We start from the raw sequence: 23465 nt of genomic DNA, 5'->3' as shown, positions 1-23465 counted from the left end.
TGCTCTCCTCTCTTCTCATCACTTACCAAAAGGGACGAGAATGGGGAACTGTTATTGTTTTACGAAATATTTAAAACCTCCCCTCGCTGTCATTGTGTGACAACGCTTTTTAAGCTCGTTTCGCTTAAAATTTGCATAGAAATGGGTTGTGTTGTGGGCAGACGCATAGCACACACATAATAAAGCACCACCGTCCAACGCTGGGATGGGATATAATTTTCTATTTTCCTTTCTAATGAACTTTAATGCGACGCGTAACAAAAGACGGGAGGGATTAAGTTTAATAGCAACAACATGCCAGCATCATATCTTTCGCTTTTTTGTGTGTGTTCTTTTTCAGAGATGTATTTAAAACATTTTACTTCTTGACATCCTTGTTTTAATCCACATCCCAACGCCGTGGGTTACACAAGCCCCAGTAAAGCGCCTTACATGACCTCAAAATCCAGGCTTTTTGTTAAAAAAAGTAAATCCTTTTCGTTTGCAGTTTTTGGGAAGAGTAATAAAACCTCCCGAACAGAGGATATAAATTCCAATCTCCAACGCACCCATCTGAAAAAGGCTTTACATGAGAAGGTCAGTCCAATTAAAAATGACCAGGATCAAGCCGTTTCATTTTTATGACCACACACGCCAAGTATGGGAAAGGATGAGCGGTCACGGATTTCTTGCACCGACACTCTCATTTCCTATATTACGCTGAAGTGAGGATATTTTTGTTCAAGAAGGTTTTTTTTATTATTTTTATTTAGCGAGTCAGACATTAAGAGTCAAATAACAACAACGATACTTCACACACACACAAAAACACCATAAGTCATAAAGCAATAATCTGACGTATGTTTAATGTGTTCCTTTTCGTGTGTTCTGATTAGTGATGGATAAAGTTGTGCAAAAATCTGGAGTTGACTCCGATCCGACTCTGAAAATTTCTGAACCTACTCTGGAAGGTTGATCCGCCCAGCATTATCTGGAGCCATCCAGAATCGCCCGGAGTCGTCCGGAGTCATCCGGAGTCGCCTGCAGTCGTCCCGAGTCATCCAGAGTTGCAGTCATTTGCAGTCATCTCGAGTCGGCCTGAGTTGGAGTCGTCCTGAGTTGAAGTCATCCGGAGTTGGAGTCGTCCGAAGTTGAAGTCGTCCGGAGTTGAAGTTGTCCAGAGTCATCCAGAGTCATCCAGAGTCATCCAGAGTCATCCAGAGTCATCCAGAGTCATCCAGAGTCATCCAGAGTCATCCAGAGTCATCCAGAGTCATCCAGAGTCATCCGGAGTCATCCAGAGTCATTCAGAGTCATCCAGAGTCATATAGAGATATTCAAAGTCACCCGGGGTCATTCGGATTCATCCAGAGTCATTCAGAGTCATCCGGAGTTGTGGAACTAGAAATTTCAATGTTGCCGGAGTCGGAATCTGAGTCACAATAGCCGGAATCTAATTGGAGTCGTCGCTACGCTCCAGAGAGCACACCGCTAGTTCCGATGCTCCCAAAACATGCAAATATTCAATATAAAAAAGCGATAGCAGTAAAACCCGACGTTGTTGGAGCGACTCTGGATTTACAACCAGTCACCGGTTAAGATCATCAACGATCGACGCATAATGCTTTAACCGCACAGCAAACCCCTTGCTGAGCGTGCCAGCACAAGCGAATCTCAAGCCACATGATGTGTTATTATGACCAAAACATGCCCATAAACACGCATACCAAAATGCCCTCCCCACCGTCAGCTCTGCGAGATCAAGTGATCGGTTATGATGAGCGGATTTGTGTGTGTGTGTGCGTGTTTTGTATTCCTTTCTGCGAGGGTTGCGGTATGCCTACAGTCACAGAAATAGAATATAGAACGATGCTGCTGTCTAGGAGAGCGGAAATCGAATCCAAACACAAACTCCTAACCATATGGAACCAGCACAGAGCGCTGCGTTGGGTGGTGGTAAGCGTTTCGAGTGCTCCAAGTGTCTTGCAGGCGGCCACCATCAAGCTTCATGATCTTTTTTTGTTAACCAAAAGGCACCAGAAGGTATGGGTTTCGCACTAAAACGAGAGGGTTTAAGCTGCCCTTTTCCCCCAGCAAACGGCACCAACAGAGAGAAGAACCAGTCGTTCACAATCCGTTCGTCGCCCAGCACCAGAAGGGCGCAGGCAGAGGGTTGAGTTTTATTGATTTTTTGTCTGCAACCTACGCCGGGGGGGTCTCGTCGGTCAGTCGGACGACGGTTGTTGGCTGCTGTCTCTAGACTAAGCAGGAGAAAGCGAGCGCGCCTGTACTCGGGTGCAGCAGCGCGCACAGCCAGTTTAACCATAAAATGCAATTGTGCATTGTGCACACCATCGTTCCACCTTTCCAAAGAGGTTTTTTTCTCTCCTAACAATCCCTAACTCCTTCCCAAACACAGAGAGAGTGACAGAAAGAGAGAGAGAAGAAGGGAGAGTCACACACTAACAAAACATTCCCAAAATAGTTCTCGTCGCTGGTGGACGGGTCGCCGTGTTTTGGGAAGAAATTCGCGTAAAGGGACGGGAGACGCAGCAAAAGATTGAGAATCGGGAGGTCACACCGTAAGAGAGAACGAGAGTATGAGTGGAGGCAGGCGTAGATAGGCAAACTGCACAAATAAAACATTGAGAAAAAACAAGTGCACACAGGAAGCGGGAGACTCCGGCTCCGACGATTCGTTTTTGCAACCGTACAAACCGTGTGTTTTATGCCCGGCCCGGAATGAGGACGTCTCTTTTGGGCAGGGGAAGGATGGGGGCATTTTTCGTTGTTGTTGTTGTTGTTTCCGTCCGTTGTGTGTGTGTTTTTTTATTGTTGTTCCCCAATCGCATCCCCAAAAAGAGAGAGAGTGGGAGCAAAGAGTTGAAGAGAAGGAGATTTGGATTTTCGATTTCATTTCCCCCGCGCGTCGGTTTCTAGGGGGATTTGCGAATGAAATCCAATAGAGAGAGCCCAGCGTGGGCAGGACGTTGAAGGGGCGTTGGAAGCAGAAACTCGAACCTCTCGGACAAGAGAGATGAAGGTAATCCGCAAAATGTCGATGGGCGAGTTGCTATGGCGCGCGCGCGGAAGGGTTTTTGGGGAAGAGACAGAATCGGAATCGTATTGCGGGCGCAATTGAAACATGATTATGCTCTCTGGACTCTGTGCCACAGTGCCTCCGATACTGATGGCTATTACCCCTTCTCACGGCAGCAGCAGCATCACACTGCAAAACTTCCTCCGGGTTCTTCGTGTCTCCTGTCCTTGGGTCCGCCCGTGTGACGACGATTGGTGAAAGAGCATCATCCGCATTTCGTTTCGGTATTTTCGATGTTATTTTTTCCGTTTTGCCCTGGACCCCTTCTCCCCACACAGTGCACACCAGAGTGAATGTGTGTGTGTGTGTGTGTGTGTGTTTGGCCGCATCCGATCCGGATGGATGTGCGATTTCCGATGCGATTAAAGTGCAACGGTGGAACACAAGCGACGAACGCGGCTGGCTGGCTGCGACAGAGGGAGCGCGCGGGCGCGCGCCTTTCAATGAAACCGGATAAAACCGGACAAACTGGAGGCCTTCGGGGCGCGACACACACACACACTGGTTGAACCCACCACCCGACAAACACGGTGACCAAAAAAGCAGGCACTCTCCTCCTCACACGCTGGGGAGTCTATTGGCAGGACTCGCTCAACCAATCAGCTCTTCAAGCCCTTCCGCTCCGTTCCGTCCATGCATGGGACCCCAAAGCATCATGTTGTCCTCCACCTCCACATCAGCACCAGGCAGGCAGGCACGGGATGAAATTTAAGGACGAATCGGTAGTCGCAGTTTTTTACTATTTTTCTGTTGGCCTGTTTTAAAACATAATCTTGTGTTTTGAGTTTTGCTTTCGCTCTGTGGAGGACACACACAAAAAAATGAAGAAAAATAACCCAAATAACCGGGCGGTCTCTGTCTGCCCGCCACCCCCCCTGAATTTGCTCAAAATGTCGAAAGCGCAACAAGGCAATTTTCAAACAGGCGCTGATCGCGGAAAAAGCCAAATGGAAAGAAATAAACAAAAGCAAAACAAGCCGCACTCCAACCCCATTGGGGACTATTTACGTATGTTCATCATAACACACAGGGAATATTTCAGCAGGATATTAATAATGGAGGCAGGCTGGCTGCGTACCGAACTACAACACGCCGACTGTTTCATTATGATTACGTGGTGATGTGTGTTTGTTGGCGCTTTTTTCGCTCACTCACTGTTGCCATTTTTTTTTTTTTTCGTGCCTTCATTTAGGATGAAATTGGGAAGCCAAAAATTGCTTTTTTGACTAAAAAAGAAAATGCACAAGCTGCTGCTCTTCTCCACACACCAAAAAAAAGCGCCAGTCGAGTGTGATTTTTCATATCCCTCAAACACTGGAAAAGCCCTGTCAAAAATGAACCACTTTCAATCAATCGGTGAGCTGCTGTTTTTGTCCTTCCTTTAGTTTTCCACATCAAAAAAGATGCAGACGCGGTGCATACAAAAAACAACAACAGACACACCAAAATCCATCCACGGCGGCGCAAGAGCTGGGGCGGAAAAAACGGAACTTACTTACTACCTCTCTTCGGCGGAATTCGATCAAGGGATCATGATTAATGCATGATTGAATGAGTTGTCAACTTTGGCATCCCTTTCCTACCTACTGCTGCTGCACGGAGCACAACACAAAGCCACAAACTCTTTCCAAGGGGTCTTAAAGGGATCTGGCAATGTGTTTTTTGCCAAATGCACCGCTTTTGGTGTGTTAGTGCAAACCCCGTGACCCCACGGGACGCAAGCATTTTTTAATGAATTCAATTTGCTTTTGTCAAAACCGTTTGTCTCTGCCCGTGTCTGTGTGTGCCTTATGGTTTGAGAAGGGCTAGTAGAGCAAGACCCCTTGGCTTTCTGGTGACCTCACTAATCGAGAGTCCTCCGGTACAAGCGGGTCTTAATCTTTCTTGCCCGACGGAAGGGCTTCTTTTCGAAGCAACCCCATTTTGGGATTCATTTACATTCCGAGGCGAAGAGACTTACGAGTTCTTACACACTTGGATGTGTGTATGTGTGTGTGTGAGAGTAAAAAGGAACGTGTTTTTATGGTTTATTCATAAATATAGCACAAAGCGGAGCGTTCACAGCTCATTTTAGGCCAGTTAATTATTTTAATCCGTCCGGGCGATGGTGTTTTTGGGTGCCGTAACATTTGTCAGCTCATAATTCATTCCACTTTTTCGTAATCCAATTAATAGAGAGAGTAGGATTTGGTTTAAATTCCACGCTGCGGTTGAGGTATGAAGAATCCGCGCGCGTAATCGATTTGGAGGAAGTTTAAACAAATCTGCCTTTATTTACAAAATATTTGCTATTTAAATACGATGGAACGAGCAATAAAGGATAAAACAGACTTGGCGACATTAGCACGTCCATAACGTTGGGAATGATTGTAAAATCTTTATAGGAAATACTTCCATTAGCAGTTTTTGTAAGTAATTAATTAGTTTTTGTTAATAAATTATGGATTTGGAAATATTTCTTCAAATCTTAAATTGTTAATCTTCATTCATGTATTAACCTATTTAAAAAATAAATATATTTTCAAGTTATAACTATAAATGGGACATTTTGAAATGTTATTTTCTAATTATTACAATTCATTTTTCCTTTAATTTTCTCCGTCCATTAAACCCACCAAGAAAGCATTTGTTAATTTTTAATTCCTTTCTGTGCCACAAAACAAAAGAAGAACAAAAAACAACCCCTCCTCCCATAAGCTGGTACAACCTTCCGTACTTGGAGAGTGTAGCGGCCAACCTCTGGCCATGCGTATCGGGCGGGTCTCGATCGGTCCAGAGGCCGATCGATTGACAAATGTTTGTCGTCCTACACACACACACACACACACACAGGCGCAAATGGTTCGCTCGTTCCGCTGCGGTGGCGACGCGCACAGCTGGAAAAGGGCACGAGGAAAAGGTCTCCTCGCCGCCGCCGCCAGGGAGTAGAGTAGTAGAGGCGAGAGGAGCAGCGGTGCACACAACAACCCTCGACACACCGGTTCAAGAGGAACAAAAAAACTTCAAAAGAGAGAAAGAGAGAGAGAGAGAAAAAACAATATTCGATCTACTGATCGTACAGAGCAAGCGAAACAGAGCAAGAAAGAGCGATCGTCAAGGGCTGTCGGCTGACAATCAGTGGAACAAACCTCACGAGAACAGGGAAGAAGCACAGAAATCTTGTACGGGGCCTGTGTGTGTAAATGTGAGTGTGCACGTGTGTGACACATCTCACCCAGCCAACACAACGCAGCACACTAATGCAAGCAGCAAGACCTACCAGGCTAAAGGTTCGTTAAAAGCGCGATTTTTATCGCGTCTTCTTTTGTTCGGGGTTCGTCGTTTCCTTCGTGTCGGTCCCTTTTTTTCTCTCGAATTTAAGGACAAAAACACATTCTTCTTATGCGCTTCTGTTCTGTTCTGTTGTTGCTACACACACATAAACATCTGACACAACAGTCAGCTACTGTGAGCACAGGCACAACATGCCACAGCGAGCATAACGAGCCAAGAAGAACCAAAAAGGGCAGATACAGCACAATACAGACGGCTGCTAAGGGGGATCTCGACTGCTTTTGATCGTTTGGCGCACAATTAAGTCACATATCAAGGGGGGTAGAGGGAAGACAGGAGCTAGAAATGGGATGAAAATTAAGGAAAACTATTTTCCCCACTCCCTTTGCTGCTGCAGCTCAATCGAAACGCAAAAAGTTATTAATTATTTCTAAGCAAACGACGTAGCGGTGTGGTAAGGAACGATCGCATTTGTCTGTTCTTTTTTACATATGCCACATTTAATCACGTTTCAACACCCCACAAACACAGACAACGTCCCGATTTATTTCAATTCCGTTAACTAAAGCCCGACCCTCAACAATACATATTTGTTCAGGAGGAATTTATGTGAGTGTGTGTGTGTTTGTTCCGTTCCCGTTGATGGAAAAGCGCCCGTGGTTCTCGATTTTAGCTTTCGCTTATGTATTTTTCCCGATCCCGGCTCACTTTTATTTACCACACCCCACACCCGGACCTGTCAAATGCCGTGGTCCTGGCCCGATTTTGACGTCCCTTCGCTTCTTGCCCTTCCCAACAGAGAGAGAGAGAGAGAGAGAGAGAGAGAGAACACAGAGCGGCAGCAAAACCATTATGTGTAGGGAGCATAATAGCAATGATAATGATGGAATACACACGCACACACACACACATACACCGTTACAACCTTTCCAGAATAGGGCATAAACAACCCGATGTTTAAGCCGGCTAGACACGTGATTGAAGAGGAAAGGCAGCACACCAGCGTCACCTTCTCTCTTTCTCGTTCATCCTACAGTGCGCCCCCCTGTTTATGTGTAGTAAAAGGCGGTATATTTTTGCAATTTATTTCACTTCATGATGGAAGAAGATTTGGTCCCCCCCCCCCCCCCCCCCCGTGTGCTCGCATAACTACCCTTTCCTTCCCTTCTAGCCCCTCTCCCTTCACAGTTGATGATGGCGGTATGGGGTATTAACCAGATGAGGAATTCTGTTTTTGACAGTTTTTGCGTTTTTGCCTGAGAAGGTTGCTCCGGCGGGGTTGCACAGAAAAGATTCCGGCGGGCTTGCACAATTGTAACCACCCGTGTTGCGTCCCTGTCTTCCCTTCCACGGCTCTACAAATGCTGTTGAATGTGTTTACAACATAATATTCAACGAGTGCGCTCTGCACCTTTGGGAGCAAGCAGGAGGAACAGGAGCACACAAAAATATGACGAAATAAAGGCTTGCCTAGTAGGTGATATGGCCGTCGTTAGTAAGCACAACCGGTCTGCGGAGGTTAGTGTTTGGCTAAGGCGTTGTTTGGCGGTGGATTTCAATTTTCTGACCACTACGCCACTATCTGCCTTTTGGTGGAGTTTGTATGTTTTGATGCGGAAGGAAGCAAGCATTCGACTTCCAAAAAAAACCATTCCCCCGATTGAACATAGAACAACCCCACACTGCTGTTGATTTGACTTCTTCTGGTGGTGGGATAGTGAAGAATCCTTTTGTTTAGCGAGACACACACACACACCAACAGACACACGTTTTAGGGAGACACGACGCCAAAGGTTCGCGAGAAAAACAGGAAACGCCGCAAAAACAGGACATAAAATGGACCCTCGATTTTTTTTGTTATGTGTATTTGGTCAAACAGACGGGAAAAAAACAAGAGCCACACACCGAGACAAGACACAGTCCAGCCGAGTACTCCTCCTTACCCCAAACACGACGAACTAGCGATGGAGAGTTTTTTCTTCTCGATCTTTTTGGGCAAGGGTGCAGGATTTTGTTATTTCTTTGGATTCCAAGGACCAAAAACAAGTTTGAGGAGTCTCGGCTAGAACCACCGCACGGTCCGCGGTTGTGGACTCACATGCCGCCGTTCCTGGGAAGGCTAACTCTCCAGAAGTCCAGCGCCGTGTCTGTACGCTGTACAAGTCAACCCCGACCGACGTAAGACTTAAGCTGCTGGCTAAAAGACACCGAACTCCAGGGTTCGGTGCGATTCCCCCAAAATTCCTCCTACTGGACCGACTCCTGTGTCCCCGTTATGTGTCCCCTACCACAGCGGTGTGAGTAGGGATTAGATAAGTCCAGTAGAAAACTGTTCCGACTTCTCTTCAGGGTTCAGGCCGGAGCGGTTACGAAAGCAAGAAAATACAAGCAAAAAAAGGCGAATATATGGCATATCCTCTCTTCCCATATATACATCATCCCAGTTGCACCCCGTTACACGCCTTATGTACGCCTGGAAGGAATATTAGGTAAGCGAGCGAAACAGACGACGAGCTGGAACTTGCATTTCAATAAAAAAAAAACCTACAGAAAAGGCATTGAAAGGGAGAAAGGCATTGAAATGCTCTCCAAACGGAGCTCTTGGTCGAACAAACATGACACACGTACCATATCTTCCCGTGCCCAGAAAGGCGGCCGAAAGAAGCACGGGGGAATTGGGCTCGTAAAACGGAAGAATGATGAAGTATTGAAATGTAAGAAAAATTGTTCTTCCCCCTGTTTCCCCAGGAACCTATCCGTATGCCTATTATCAGTTCTTCCGGCCGGTCGGAGATCCCTGTCTTATTGGCCCGGGGTTGCTTTTTTTTGGGTTGTTGTTGCTACTCCGCTCTGCCTCTACTGCCCAAAACGTAAGGTAAGAAGAATTTAAGTACGAAAAATGAAACCCCTGTGTGTGGTGTGCTCGAGACGATGTTGAAAGTGCGCGCCTCTCGCACAAGGGTGATTTTGTAGATTATTTTCGCTCATAATTCCTTTGCAGTTGCGGCGAATTGCGAAGCGAAGCGAGAAAAAAAACCCCTGAAGCCTTAATCCTTGACAGAATGTCGGACCGGATGCAACACACTGACTCCTCTTAACGCCACGCACACACACACACACCCTTCCTTGGGCAGTAAGTTTTTTTGATTTGGTTTTCTTGCTTGTAACTTTAACGTAAAACGAACGAGAAGGACCAGAGGCAGATAAGTATTACGCCATTGCCATAGACGACGGGAAAACCGCACCGCAAAAAGGCCATTAGAAGGTACGGATATTTTAAGCTTAGTTCCTTTCCTGACAAAGGTTTAAGGGTTGGCAGGGAGGGGGGGAATAATATACAGTTCCAGAATTGCATTTTAACCTGAGGTTAATAAAAATATGGCGGTTAAAAGCCTACTTCTGAGGTATGCGACACCATCCCCAAGGGTACGATTTTGCTCGCATGAGTGTGTGGAGTGTGGTGGTAGAAGGTGGAATGTGGATATAATATTTGGTGCAGCAGGCTTAAACTTTTCGGCGGTCATACTTATATATTTCGGTAGGTCAATTGGGGTGAAGTTGTGTTGAAAGTTGTGCATATAAATGGTTGTTAAAATGAGAGCAAAATTTCTTTTCATCGTTAGAAAGTGTTCCCAAAGGAATAATTGATAATACAGACACATCATTCTTCTTTTATGTCTTCTTTTTAAGCATACACACACCTATGACATTAAATGTAATAAAGCCCGTCTTGTAAGCACAAACAGCAACTCAAACTGATATCAATTGTGTTGATCGCCGCATATTTTTAGGCAAATAAAGTTTGAGGTTTTATGGGTTCCAGCGGGATTTCGATCCGGTACCTTACATTTGATAGACCAAGCGCTTGACACGATGCTGTGGAAGCACGTTGGCTCACCTCCGCTAAATTGCAATATGTACAAACGGTTGGAGTTGTGCAATAGCTTTAGACAATACTTTTTGATACTTTTTAGTAGAATTTAACAATATTTATGTAACTACATGGTTTATTATTACAAATGACTTAATAATAATAAAGTATCTCTAGGGAAAATCACGTACGGATCTGCAGCTTAGAGAATATTTGAAAAACTTCTATGGACCAACCAAGAACAAAAGTGTCAAAATGACATTTCTTCAACCGAAGAATCAAATATTTGCTGTGTACTATACTTGAATAATTCCGTTACTAGGAGACAAAATCTCATACACAGTTTAGAGAAATTGTTCTCCGTGAGACATCTTTATTCGAAACATCCATTTGAAAATTCATATCAGACAAACAATTCTTCTCGGAGAGTGTAAATATTAGAAGTGTTTTTGTTTGAATCCTTCATGCATATGTTTATCACCCCCATACGGACAAAGTAATTAAAAGCAAGCAAATTTATTACAAATGTAACAGATAAACCTCACCACTATTTGCAGCATCAACATACACCGATCCCAGACACTCGATTTGTGTGTGTGTCTGTGTTCTCTTCACCCCTCTTCTCTTAACCAAATTCCCATTCCCGTTGACCAAATAGTATCCCACCCACAAAAAAAAAAACCGAGCGCCCAGAAAAACCTGGAACGACCTGGTCACAAGTTGGTGCAGTACCGAAAATGAAAATGAATTGTTCCGCAACTGGAAAAACTCAAGTGCCAGCAGCAGCAGCAGCAGCAGAAGGAAACGAGGCGAACATTGGAGAGTTTGGTTGGAGTGGTGCTGCAAGTGTCTTGTGCAGTGGTGTTATTAATTGCTGCAATGCTTCAACCGGTTCGCACTCGCACACACATATTTTGGCATAGCTTGAGAGCGGTCGTCTGGAGGACACCGTCTCTTTCTGGCAGCCATCTCCGAATGCTCCGAATGCTAGCTAAAAGTTGTTGTTTTTTTTTTCGGAAGAAAAGTTTAGGAATTTACGACACTCGGTGCAGTTAAGCATAACAAGTTTTGTGCTTTTCTGCTTTTCGGGTATCAGTTTTTCCATCCAGACACGTACAAGTACAAATTGCAAAACGGGCCAGCCAAATGGAACACCTTTCTCCACGTTTCATAACGCAGAACCTTGGTTCACCAATACAGAGCATTTTACATTTCAAAGCCCTTTAGCTCATCTCATTATAAAGGATGAAAGTGTGAACGAAAGCGGATCTGCTGGGAGAATAATGGAATGGAGAGTATTCGGCAACAGTTATTATCATTCTGCAATACCGTCCATCCCCCAACTCTTTCTACAAAATAGCCTTATCGATTACTACCAGCAACAGCGGCATCATCAGCAGCAGCAGTAGCAGCATCAGCACCAGAAGCGGATATCGACAAAGGTGTCATAATTAAGCGCGCGCGCGCGCCAATAGACGGGATAGGAAGGAGGGAAGCCGTCGGCGCCCTCAAGGGCAAAAGGGCTCATCATCGGGGTGACATTCGCGCGCATCCAATGCATTCCATTTCCCGCTGCACTGGCCCCACGCCACCAAGAATGCCACCGCCACCGAGATTGGCGTCTACGTTCGCGTCAGTGACAGCGCCCCGGGTATGGTCGTCCATCGGTCGGGAGCCTACAGTTGGGCCCCGTGTCCTCGGTCCTCGGAGCGACGGGTGGATCGATGAAATGTTTGGCGATATGTTGTGTGTATCCCTTCCACCACTACCTTTTGGCTCCAGTGGCTCTCGTCATCATCAGCCCGGCCCGGCTGGCTCGAGGTATGGAAATTATGATTCGGTATTTTTGTCCATGTTGCTCGTTTTCAACATCATCTGCTCCATTATTAATTCTTAATTAAGTGCTTAAACTCTCACACTCACGGCCCGATTTCGGTGGCCATTGTGTGTGTGTGGTGTGCGAAAAAGTCCCCGCTTTGATGGACGCACGGTGGGTTACAAGGTGGACAAAATAAAGGGCTTTAAGGGATGATTTATAAAAACACAATATTTCTTAACACAATAACATAAAATGACCATCAACTAGAGAGTAATTACTTATTGAAATAAGTTTTCAAAAATGATACTAAAATCATTAGTTACTCTCAAATAAATCCATAAAAAAACCACCTTACACATTCCCACAGTGCACTTGCCTGATTGTATAATGAATACAAAAACAGTCCTGAAAAGGGAATCCGAGGGGGTGGAGAGGGCAAATTGTTGCCCTGGTCGGCTCAATTATGGCTCACAATTGTGTGGGTTTTAAATTTAAATCGTATCGTGAAATTGTATTATTGTTTAATTCAATTCCCATTTCAGCAAACACAACCAGCGCAAAGGGGAGGCAGTGTGTGTGTGTGTGTAAAATTCCACCCAAAATTCCTGTTTCGTTCAAACGGTTTGTTGTCCCCCTGTTTTCCCTTTGAAGAACACACTTGCCAGATTTATGAATTTATTAGCTCGAACCCATATTATTACAACATTTGCGATTGCACAACCCGTCCAGGTGGACGTAATGGTTCACCTCCACTCCACGCCAAACCTATGTTGATGTATGTGTTTCTTTTCTTAAAAACATTTCACACTTCCCCCGCTGAAAGGCAGTGAAAGGGAGGTGTGTGGAAGTACCGAAACAACCTAACTAACAAACGTCTTCATACATTCCGGCGAGGCCCAATCCTACGCGCGAGACCGCGCACTGTACCGAAAAAATAGAACAACACCACCACGTGTGTGTGTACCCATGTAGCCAGCCCGTAAGGGTCTCCTTTTCTTGGCTTGCCATAAAATGCAGCCTTTGCCACGGATCGTAAAGCCCACCCTTCGCCAAATTGGTGTGCCGCCAGCAGAAAAACACTCCCGCCCCGCCGTAAAGTCATAAAACCGGGCGGTACACACGAACGCTGAAGTCACACAACACACGGAGCAGACGGAAAAATGTCCCACAAACACACACACACACGCGCCGTTTGCGGCACACCGAGAAAGAGGCGCGAAAAGCAACACACACACAACGGGCGGGCGCGTTGTTTGGACGCGCAAGGGTCGCAGAAGGTGTCGCGCGGGCGGGTGTTTCTTTTTCCCTTTGAAGTCGCAGCCCCCGCGACGACGGCTTCTCGGGGCCGAAGAAAATGCCGAAGAAAATCGGGAAAAACACGCAATGCTGCAGAGGAAGCGGAGCACGGAACACTGAAACTGTCCCTAAGGATCCTGTCAGCACTTTTTCGAGTGTTTTCGTGTGGAAGGAAAAAAAAGGAAGCCCGGGAGACAAGGCACACTCTAAGCGACAAGCGGAGAAGAAACGGTGGAAACTGATGAAGACCGAGACAGCTGTAAAATCTGCCCAAAAATGGAAACACCCGGCAACGCAGGGGGAACTGACACAGAGAGCACGAGAGAGCTGCAGCAGCATTCCGAGGTTTGTTTGTTCCGAGAGCATCGCGCTACGTGTTGTTTGTCACGGAAGCGTATCCGGGTGTGAAACCTCCACCAACGCGCTCCCTCTCGAAAGATCCACCATTACACTTTTGTTTTAAGGTATGCAGTTTGGTGCAGTGTGTAGGATGCTTTCTAGGGGGTATATTTTTTCAAGGCGAGTGTGAAATGTGGCGTACCAATAAGCATAACACAACATATTTTAGCCATTCTAAGTTAAGGAGTTTCAAATATGACTCCCTTGGAGAAATAAAGCAATTTATTTAAAAAGTTTCTTTGTCATAATTGGTATAAAGTATATAAGGAAATGTATAAGCAATAGAAACGATATTCTAACACATGTAAAGACACAACACCAACACAATACGAACCACATTATAACAAGAACGACGACCAATAATAATGAAACGACTTAAACAATTTGAAGAAATGAAAAACAGAAGATGATAAACAATGCAATAAAAGCGTAAATGAAATTTAAAAAAAAACACACACACACACAACGTAAATTGCTTTCATTGAGAAGCACACAAAATTCCACCCTAATGCATTCGCTTCCCCATAAAACTTTCAAATAAGCTAATATAAATTTAAATTAAATTAAATCACACACTCGTGTGCAACAAGAATTGATTGGGTCAGTTCGCCGGCGCTTCGCCGACTGGTTTAATCAGCTTCGCTTCACAACGTGCTATCATTATCATCACCATCATCATCATCATCAACATCGCCATCATTATTATTTTTGTTATTATTGCCAATCGTTGCCAAAAACGGAAATGTTCAAATTTAATTCATCGAAAGGCGTCCGTGTACGTGCTCGGCACGCATGCACGCACGCACGCACAGCTGCTTGTGCACGGGAGAGAATGGGTGGGAGGGGGGTGTGTGGTATTATTATGCTTTCATCCTAAATAATTAAAAGCAGCTCACACCGTGGTGTTTTGGCGTGAATTTGGAAGAAAATTATTGTGGAAAGCTGAATGACTAAAACAAAACAAAACGGAAGAAATGAAGCCATATGTTTATACTCACTTGATGTTGGGTTTCGCCTTGTTGATCATCATTTCGCACTGGGGGCAGTACTGTTCCGTGCGCAAGTGCTTCATAATGCAGCTGTGGCAAACTGCGGCAGCAGCGTTGTCAAACGTAGGGCGAGGCGAGGAGTAGCATACCCCAAGGAGCAGGGAAGAGAAGCAAAAAAAAAACACAGACAGAGTTGATTAGCGTTAGTGTACTGAGAGAAATAGAGAGATGGACGTGGGGAAGAGTAATCGAAGGAACCAAAGTATGGCGAAGCACACACACTGCAGCAGCTCCACACAACACTGTAAACATTAATAACGCACCGAGTTTATTTTGCTCCAAAACACACACACACACACACGTACAGAGACTGCGGTGCAACACATTCCTTCCATTAATTCATTCGGCAGTGCAATGATGCCGTTTCATGCCCCTCCCCTGCTGCTCCACCTTTATGATGGTTTTCTACGTCATCCTAATTAGAAGCCTACCAATTACGCTGTGAATGGTGAGGGAGAGAGAGAGAGAGAGAGAGAGAGAGAGAGGTCCATCTTCATAAAACCTATCATCATCGTCGTCGTCATCGTCATCATTCACCTAGCCCAGCTGTCATGCCGAAAAATGTGTCATCCCGTAAAATGACAGATGGTGGTGGATGAAGGTCGAAAAAGGGAGTAGGGAGAGCCGTCATCATTTTTCGTCTATTCCGGGACCGTTCCCCTGTCCCTCTCTCTCGCTCTCCACTCGGATGTTGTTGGTTGGTTGGTAGTTGATAGTGTTTTAGTTGTGTGGTTACCCGTGCAAAGCCCGTCGACCCATTCCAGGAAAGGTTTCTATTACTTTTGTTTTGGTTGTGTGTTTGTGTATGTGTGTGTTTTATGTCTCTTTGTTGCACTCTGTATGGGTATGAGTGCGATGGTGATGGGCAGAGCGGAACTTCTAAGCCCAAAATGCGTTTCTCGTGCTCTCTCTCTCTCTCCATCCACACACCTTCCACGTTTCTATTCAGTGCGTGTGTTAGCGGTTTGTGTGACATGACGTGAGTTCGCTTCCCGCTGCTGCTGCTGCCGCTGCTGTATTGTAAACAAACGCGCGCTCGAGCTGTCAACTCGATTCCGCTGACAGTTGCCGGTTGGAACACAAACACACACACAGACAGACAGAGACCGCGCTCACAACGCTCGCTTACTTTGTGTCTGCTCGACTGTTGGTTGTGTACCTTGGTGGTGTGCGGTGATGGTGTGGGACGTTTGAACTGATTTTGCTCTTGTGTAGCTGCGTGTGTGTGTGGCTCGATAGGTTGTTTATTACGGTAGCGCGCGCGGAAATCAAATCCCGCTCAAGCGTATCTAATTGGAAAGAGTGGAACTGCACAGCATACTTACAGGAATGCAAACACTCGACGATCGTGGTCGCATCGATCAGATAGCCCTTGCACAGGTGGCAGGTGATGCACGGGTGGACCGAACCGAGCTTGACCCGGCTCGGCCGGTACGGCGACAGTGGCCCCGCGCTGCCAAACATTGCCTTCGCTGTGACGTCATCGGCGTTCGCTGCCGTCGCCGTGGAGATGCTGATTGTCAGTGAGGGTGGCGGTGGTGCCGTCGTATCGGTGGTGTTGGTGGTATCGGCCACCGCGGGTGGTGGTGGTGGCACGGAGGACACCTTCGCCGGCGTTCCCTCGCTGGCCATTTCCGTGCTGGCGCCCGACAGGACGTCGTTGTGCGGCAGGAGTACCATTGGTGACAGTGGGGTGAGTTATGTGTGTGTGTGTGTGTAGTTAGGTTAACGGGAAATTGTGTGATATGGTGTGTATGGGGGGGATGGGGGTATGATATTGCTTTTTAATCCTTTCGAAATTGACAACGAACGTCGATGGTCGCTGGCAGCATGTTGAATGGAGGGGGGTTGGTTTTTCTCCCTCCGTTTTCACACTACTCACACTCTCACTCGCTTCTTGAACTTTTAATCCAAAACACGACAGCGATGACGACGACGTCAACGGTGGTGAGATTTCACTCGATTTTCCATACACACACACTTACACGCTGGGCACTGTTTGCCCTCGTTTGAGGAGCCCAGCAGAAATTGCAGTGCAAGAAGAAGCGGAAGACAGAAAACAATCACTTCTTCTCACAATTTTTGTTTTCTTTTTTTGCATTAGCTGTTTACAGCTATCTTCTTCCTTTTTTCACCACACACTCAAACTGACACACACACACCTTCTTTAGCACATTTCCAATGGTGCTTTTAAACAGCTCACTCCACAGAGCTTGCTTCGTGTGCGCCGTACACTTAATATGCCTTTTCTTTTCCCAGCCTTAGCGGGAACAATACAGCATTTTTGTTATTCTTTTTTCCCTTCCACTTTTGCTTCTTTTCTTTGCTTACACATACATCTTTGTGTGTGCGAGTGAGTGTATTTACACTTCACTTTCCCACAGCACGTTTCCTTCGCTGCTGCTGCTGCTGCTGCTGCACAAGCTTAAAATGCAGGCACACATTTCTTCTTTCTCGAATGCAATTTATCACCTTTTTGCACTTAACTACATGCGCGCCAACACGCACTCACACACACGCACAACGTACTGAGGTTTGCGAAGGCCACGCACACGCACGCACACACCGACTCTCGGGGACGCAAAAACCACCGTTGCTATGTGTGTGCAGCGCCGACTTTGGTTGAACTGTGCGCGCACATACACACACGCCCAAACTTAAGCACACAGGCGCACAGGGCAAGGTAGCTATGTGTGTGTGTGTAGTGAAAACACTTTAAAATTGGAATATTCACCTCACCAGCACAATTTCACTTATTCCTTTCTGTGTGCGAAATCAGCTTACAAGACACTTGCTTTTTATATTGCTTTTCTTTGTAAATTCACGTTCACTATTTGATCGCTTTATTCTGCACACACTACCTTACGTTTTACTTAAAACACACGCCGATTGCGCGCGCGCATTTGTCGCACACTGCCGCTCACTTACACCAGCGTGTAAGATCGTACACGGAACCACACAACCGGCTCAAGGTAGGGTTGTGTAGGAAAAAACAACACGCACCAACACAAGCTCACTTCTGATCGTGTGGAGTTGCTGCTTCTTGTTGTTTTGCTCTGCCGCTGTTTGCCGCACACACTGTAGAGGGCGCTAGCTGTTATACCGATATTGTGTTAGGAAGCGCACATTCTTTCTCTCTCTGGCACACGCACACACACATACAGTTAAGTTTGCGCGAATTTGCCAATACACTGTTGAGCTGCGGGTAGAAGCTCTCACTTAGCTCACCGAACAACGTACATCCGAACAGCACGGCAGTTCCCGTAACTCTGACCGGTTCTTATTCGTTTGCTCGCTGCCAAGCCGTCGAATTTGGGCCCATCGATGTATGGGTGTACCGTGTCGCGCGCAAGTATATAGCACATACAGCGCTCACGCTGGCAGCTCGGCCGGTACTCACCACTATTTACCGCGCTGGGCGCTCTATGTTCGGTGAGTTTCGGTTACCCAGCGGACAAGCCGCGAACGGACGGCGCACGAATTGGAACGACGCAACAAGAGGGCCCACTGCTTGCAACTGCTTTACGGTGTCGGGATGTATTTACGCACTGGCAGTGATCACATTGAACTGACCTTTCCTGCTTACGATGTGATAGCTTTCTACTAAAAGTACTCTTTTTCTATTTTGTCACTGAAATTTGTTCACTCTACTTAGAGCGGTCTTTTGCACTGGTTATGTATGCTTGCAACAACGAAACTATGCTCCTTTTAGGTCTAATTATTCCTTTGCTTCTGCTTCAAAGACAGTTGGAGAGCTCCGTGTGCGACCGACTCGATCGAAGCAACCAGGAAAACTGATACGTTTTTAGCAAACTATGTACATCGCACCGGGAACGTAACTCCAGCAAATACACACATATACAGCTATCGTCAGTGCACTGCACGCGTCATCACCTTCCCTTCTTTCACACGCCGGCTCGGCCTGCACTCACTCGCCAGTGCTCACGTTTTCTAAAACGTTCATATTTATTATTCCATCAGCAGTGCGAGTTCAAGCCGCGCTCCACGTGTGAGAGTGAAAGAAAAAGAGAGCTTCCTTGCTCTCTCTCCGACACACACTCTCTAGCATGTGCCGCTGTGTTGCTGCACTCCAGCACCCGAGTATATAATGGTACGGGCAAATATAAGTGCTCTCTTGGGGATGCTTACCCCTTGCTGGCCCTTCCATCTTCCCTTTCGTCTTCCCGTTTTCATTCCCTTAAAAACGAACTCATATGACATACGCACTCACCGTGCACAGCTTTATGTACAGCCACGCGTGGTACTCGCATTTGTGCTCGCATTTCGGATACATAAATGGAAGCATCTCACTCAGCAGTTTTCAGTGTAAATATGTAGCTACAACCACCAGTGGCAAACGCAAAAGGCTCCCGCGAGTGCCCGCCGGTTGTCTCTATATAGCAAATGTGTATCCGTATGTGTGAGAGGGAGTGAGTTAGAGAGAGAGAGAGAGAGAAAGAGGGGTTCAACATTATAATAAATTAGAAACAGTTGGAATAGCATTTTTTTTGTAAATTCGCTTTTGCTTCCACACGGCAGCCGAGAAACGAGGAACTGAGCGTGCGGACGGGCGAGCTGAGCTGAGTGACGGTGGCACATGGGCCACCGGGTCGGTACGGCTTTAAATGTTGGGTACGATTTTCTTTTTTCACTTGCTGCGTGTTGGTTCGCTCCGCATTTTGGGGCCGAACTGTTTCAAGCATATTTATGACTCGTTTGTTTGTGTGTTTGTATGTGTTTATTTTATTTTTTTTCTCTCTCTTCTTTGTCGGCACCCCGTGCGCGCAGTATCGATAAGCTTGTCATTTGGATCATTTATTTTAAGTCTATGTACTCGTTAGCGCTGTTATCTTGCTGCTGCTACCTCCCCCGGGGGCAGGGCACATGCTACATTGTATTGTAAACAGTTTGCTATTTGTTTAATCGAGTGTACCGATAGATAATACCCACACGCCGCTACTCAGCTACTCCTTGCCCTGCTACTCCATCCTACTGCACTTTGTAATGTAATTTGATTCGTTCGCTCATTAGCAATGAACGTAGCGGGCGGCACAGTTGCTGGAATTCGATAAATTAATCAACATAGTATTGAGAGGCTCATGTACGTCAGTTTACTCTCATTCCGTATTCACCACCACCACCACTGCCACCACTCGACAACATCATCATCATCAGCGCTACAACCACACTCGCAATCCCAATTCGTCGCTAGGCCTGGCAAACGCCACGCGGGCCACAGCTGCTCCGTGTCTGTTGTTTGGCTTTCATCTTCCTTTTTTCGTGTTGTTGTTGTTGCTGCTGTGTTCCTTATTTTGTTGCACACACTCACACACACACACTGACGCGCTACAAATCAAACACACGGTACGGTACGCTTTACATAACAAGTCACCCGTAACCGTCAGTTTGGCCACCACCACCCTACGTGGCCCCGCTCCCCGTCCCTCTGTGTTCAATAATATTGGTTGAAACGGTTTTATACGGGACACCGGGACAGTCGGGACTTTTGGCGCCCTATTAACGTGAAATGTTTTCGCTCCACGTACCCACTCGTCTCCCCATTCAACGCCAAGGCGAGCCATCCTGTCATCAGCTGCTGAAATCAAAAATTCAGCCTCACCAACCAATGCCGCTCAGCAAACAAAAATGCAAAAAATAGCAATGGGAATCGCGCGCAAAAAAACATCGAAGCCCCCTTGTTTACGCGATCCCCGTTATGCAGGCGAACAAAAAAAAATCTTCATCATTACACACACACTTCCCCCCGTGTGTTCGTCGGTGCGTGTGATTGTGTGTGCGCGGTAGAAGAAACGGTGGTACATAATAACATATCTGGTGAGCGGTTGGCTTTTTTTTTACTCCTCTTTCAATTATTCCTTCGATGTGCGATGTGAGGAACTCTTATAAGAGTGGGAAAGAGATAAGACAACTAGTGTGCAAAAAGAGAGCGAAAGAGAGAGAGAAGAAAATCTCCGTTTGAGGCACAGCGAAGGCAAGCGAGAAAAATACAATCAAAGCAACACCGAGCGCGGCCGCGTTGAAAGGAGCTTTGGTGAATTTCTCGACACTCGCAGCGACACTCAGCTCCTTATTCACCACTGACACAAATAGGCGAGCTCCCACTGAGCGGCTTGCGGCGGGTTCGTTTGCAATCGGAAACCTACATAAGCGGGAGAGGAAATTTTGAATCAAACATCTGTTTTGGAGGTATTTTGGTAGATTTTGTTAAATAGTTTGAAATTTTTATTTTGTAAGACAATTTATAGAAATTTTATAACAGCAACAATCATTCTCATTTTCCCCCTTTTATGTAATATGTTGTGTATGAATAAGAAAAACAACACTTCTACTTAATTTAAGGAGCTAAAATAAGAAATTAGAAACCTGCAGCTTCTTTCGCTCTTCCCTGTCCCACACCCTGCTCTAAAATCCACTCACCAACATTCACAGAACCACTCGCCACTCACTCAACCTTTCATCGGGCATTATTCCCCCTTCCTTCGTTCGCTGGCCTCTTTCCACACTGACATTAACAAACCAAACCAAAGCAAAAAAAAACCAACCCCTCGTCCAAGATCCAGCTGCTTATATCAAAATGTGCGTACAATTTAAGGTGAGTGCCGTGGTTGAGTGTCACTCAAACGGTGCGATGGTGAGTTCGGGCGCGCGCACGTCTCTGTGCGTGTGTTGGTGGACCCACATTTGGAAAGTAAATAAGCCGAGCAAGTGAGGGAAAGCAAGCAAGAGTAGAATTTAAACCAAAAAAAAAAAGAAGCAGACACTCACACACCAATAAAATAGCGCTCCGCAAAACATATAACGTTTTTGGGACCGAAAGCGGGTGCCGTACACCGCCAAGACGGTTTTGGAAATGTAGCATCAGCAGGGAGAGGCAGGGCGCAAGTTTTAGCAACAAACAAAACACACAAAATAAGATGAAGAGGAAGGTATTTACCATCTCGATTTGTCATTTTACGTTGAAGTTGCAGGAGCGCGGCGGCAATGTATTTACCGATGGGTGACCGATTTTCTTGCGTACCGCCGCCACTACACCATTACGTTGCCTTTCCTTCCTTTTTACCCTCGGATCGTTCAATTTCAATCGTCAAAGTAAGGCTGATTTCTCGAGGGGTTCCAATACTTAGTGCTGCTTAGTCTGTCCTCCGCCCTACAACCATCACTCTCTTTCAGGCATCGTAGATATTCACAATTCCTCACCCTCATACACACACACACACACACACACACACACACACACACACACATTCATACTGCCTGCCCTCTCTCTTCGCAGGCGTACAGTGCCGGATGTAAAAATTCTCTAGAACTGTCAAACGCAAAACGTGAACGAATGGAAATGGAAGGATAAAAACGCGTGGGCACACACACACACACTCACTAAAACACAGCCGTAGAAAGGCTTTTATTGAGGGTTTGCCCTAAAGCTTAGGAAATAAATAAATAAAAAAAAACCTGCCCTAAAGCGCTCTGGGTTCAAATTGATCGAAACGTTAGGATTTGCTCTTTTAATTTAATTTATTTCATCGTTTTGCTGCTGCGTCTCTGCGCATCTCGCCCGTCGCAAAATGTGCCGGAAAATACATTTAGCTTATAGATAAAATAAAACCAAAACATAAATAACGGCCCCCACAAGTGCAAAAAACCTTTCCCACCCACCCGAGCGAGTGTGCGTGAACACCGCTCTTCACCAGAAGACCTTCGTGCAAAAGGTGAAAGTCATTGGGGGGAGAAAAAAACCATCCCAAACTATCGCGCCAAACCACGCGCGCGAGAAAACACGCGCGTCGGCGGCCCGTTGCGCTTCGGTTGGAACGTAGCGCACACCCGGTGGCGTTCGCGCGCGGTTTCTCACCCGATGACATGCTTTATGGGGCTGGGAAGGCAGGCACTGCGCTGCCCTGTCCTTCAACCGGTAGGATGTGTAGGCCCCCTCCGAAACAAAAGGGTCCCTTTCTACGTGCCGGAATCGAAAAACCGTTTGACACCACGTGCCCCCAGTTCCACCGGGGGCTGCGTCCTTTTTGGGTTGGAGCTTGGCCCTGGCACAACTAAACGGTGCGGAAACATGTCTAAATCTATTCACGAGGGCCACACTGGGCCAAACATGCCCCGATGGCACCGAAAACCACAAATGTCCGCCCGAAAAGGGAGAGGGGGGGGGGGGGAGGTTTTGTCGCCACCACACGAGCGCGCGCGCGACAACTAATGCCAGTCCGAGCGAAAAGGTTGAATAAAAGTCGCCCGTCTGCGAAGCGGTTTCGCGCGATGTGGGGAACGGGTCAAGGGGGTTGTCCCCCCAAAATAACAACAACAACAAGAGGGAGACGTGAGGACCCTAAAAAAAAGAAAACACCAAAAACATAGTACGCCCCCCCCCCCCCCAGCTCGCTCGTTTCCCAGACACGCGCGCACACAGCCTCCTTTGATCGCAGAGTGCATCTACGTCACAGTGCACGCGGAACATGGCACCACGATGGCAGGCAATTGTTTCGCTCCGGCCAAAACTGCACCGTCCGACTGGGGTACACACACACACACACACACACACACACACACACACACCAATCACCGTCACAGGTGCAACCGTGGTCGACCGTTCGCGCGCATCGCGCTGGGATGGATCGATTGCCGGTGGCCAACCCGTACCCGGGGCTCACA

General features: G+C 46.6%; 1 protein-coding gene across 2 annotated transcripts in view; it reads right to left on the bottom strand.

Moving 5' to 3' along the window:
• Positions 1-19140, bottom strand: part of LOC120948722 (polycomb group protein Psc) — a 32787-nt gene extending 13647 nt beyond the window's left edge. The window contains exons 1-2 of one of the 2 annotated variants that reach the window (XM_040365372.2): positions 16112-19140; positions 14736-14826 (exon numbers count right to left, since the gene is read on the bottom strand). In XM_040365372.2, coding sequence (XP_040221306.2) covers positions 14736-14826; positions 16112-16466 — 446 coding nt within the window. In that variant the 5' untranslated portion in view covers positions 16467-19140. The remainder of the gene's footprint in view (positions 1-14735; positions 14827-16111) is intronic. The other variant, XM_040365371.2, reaches the window with a different exon arrangement.
• Positions 19141-23465: the final 4325 nt, after the last annotated feature.

This window comes from Anopheles coluzzii, chromosome 2, assembly GCF_943734685.1.
Source record: "Anopheles coluzzii chromosome 2, AcolN3, whole genome shotgun sequence".
Classification (NCBI taxonomy): Eukaryota; Metazoa; Arthropoda; class Insecta; order Diptera; family Culicidae; genus Anopheles; species Anopheles coluzzii.
The sequence above is the reverse complement of the archived record's forward strand: the minus strand, read 5'-3'. Positions and strand labels throughout refer to the sequence as shown.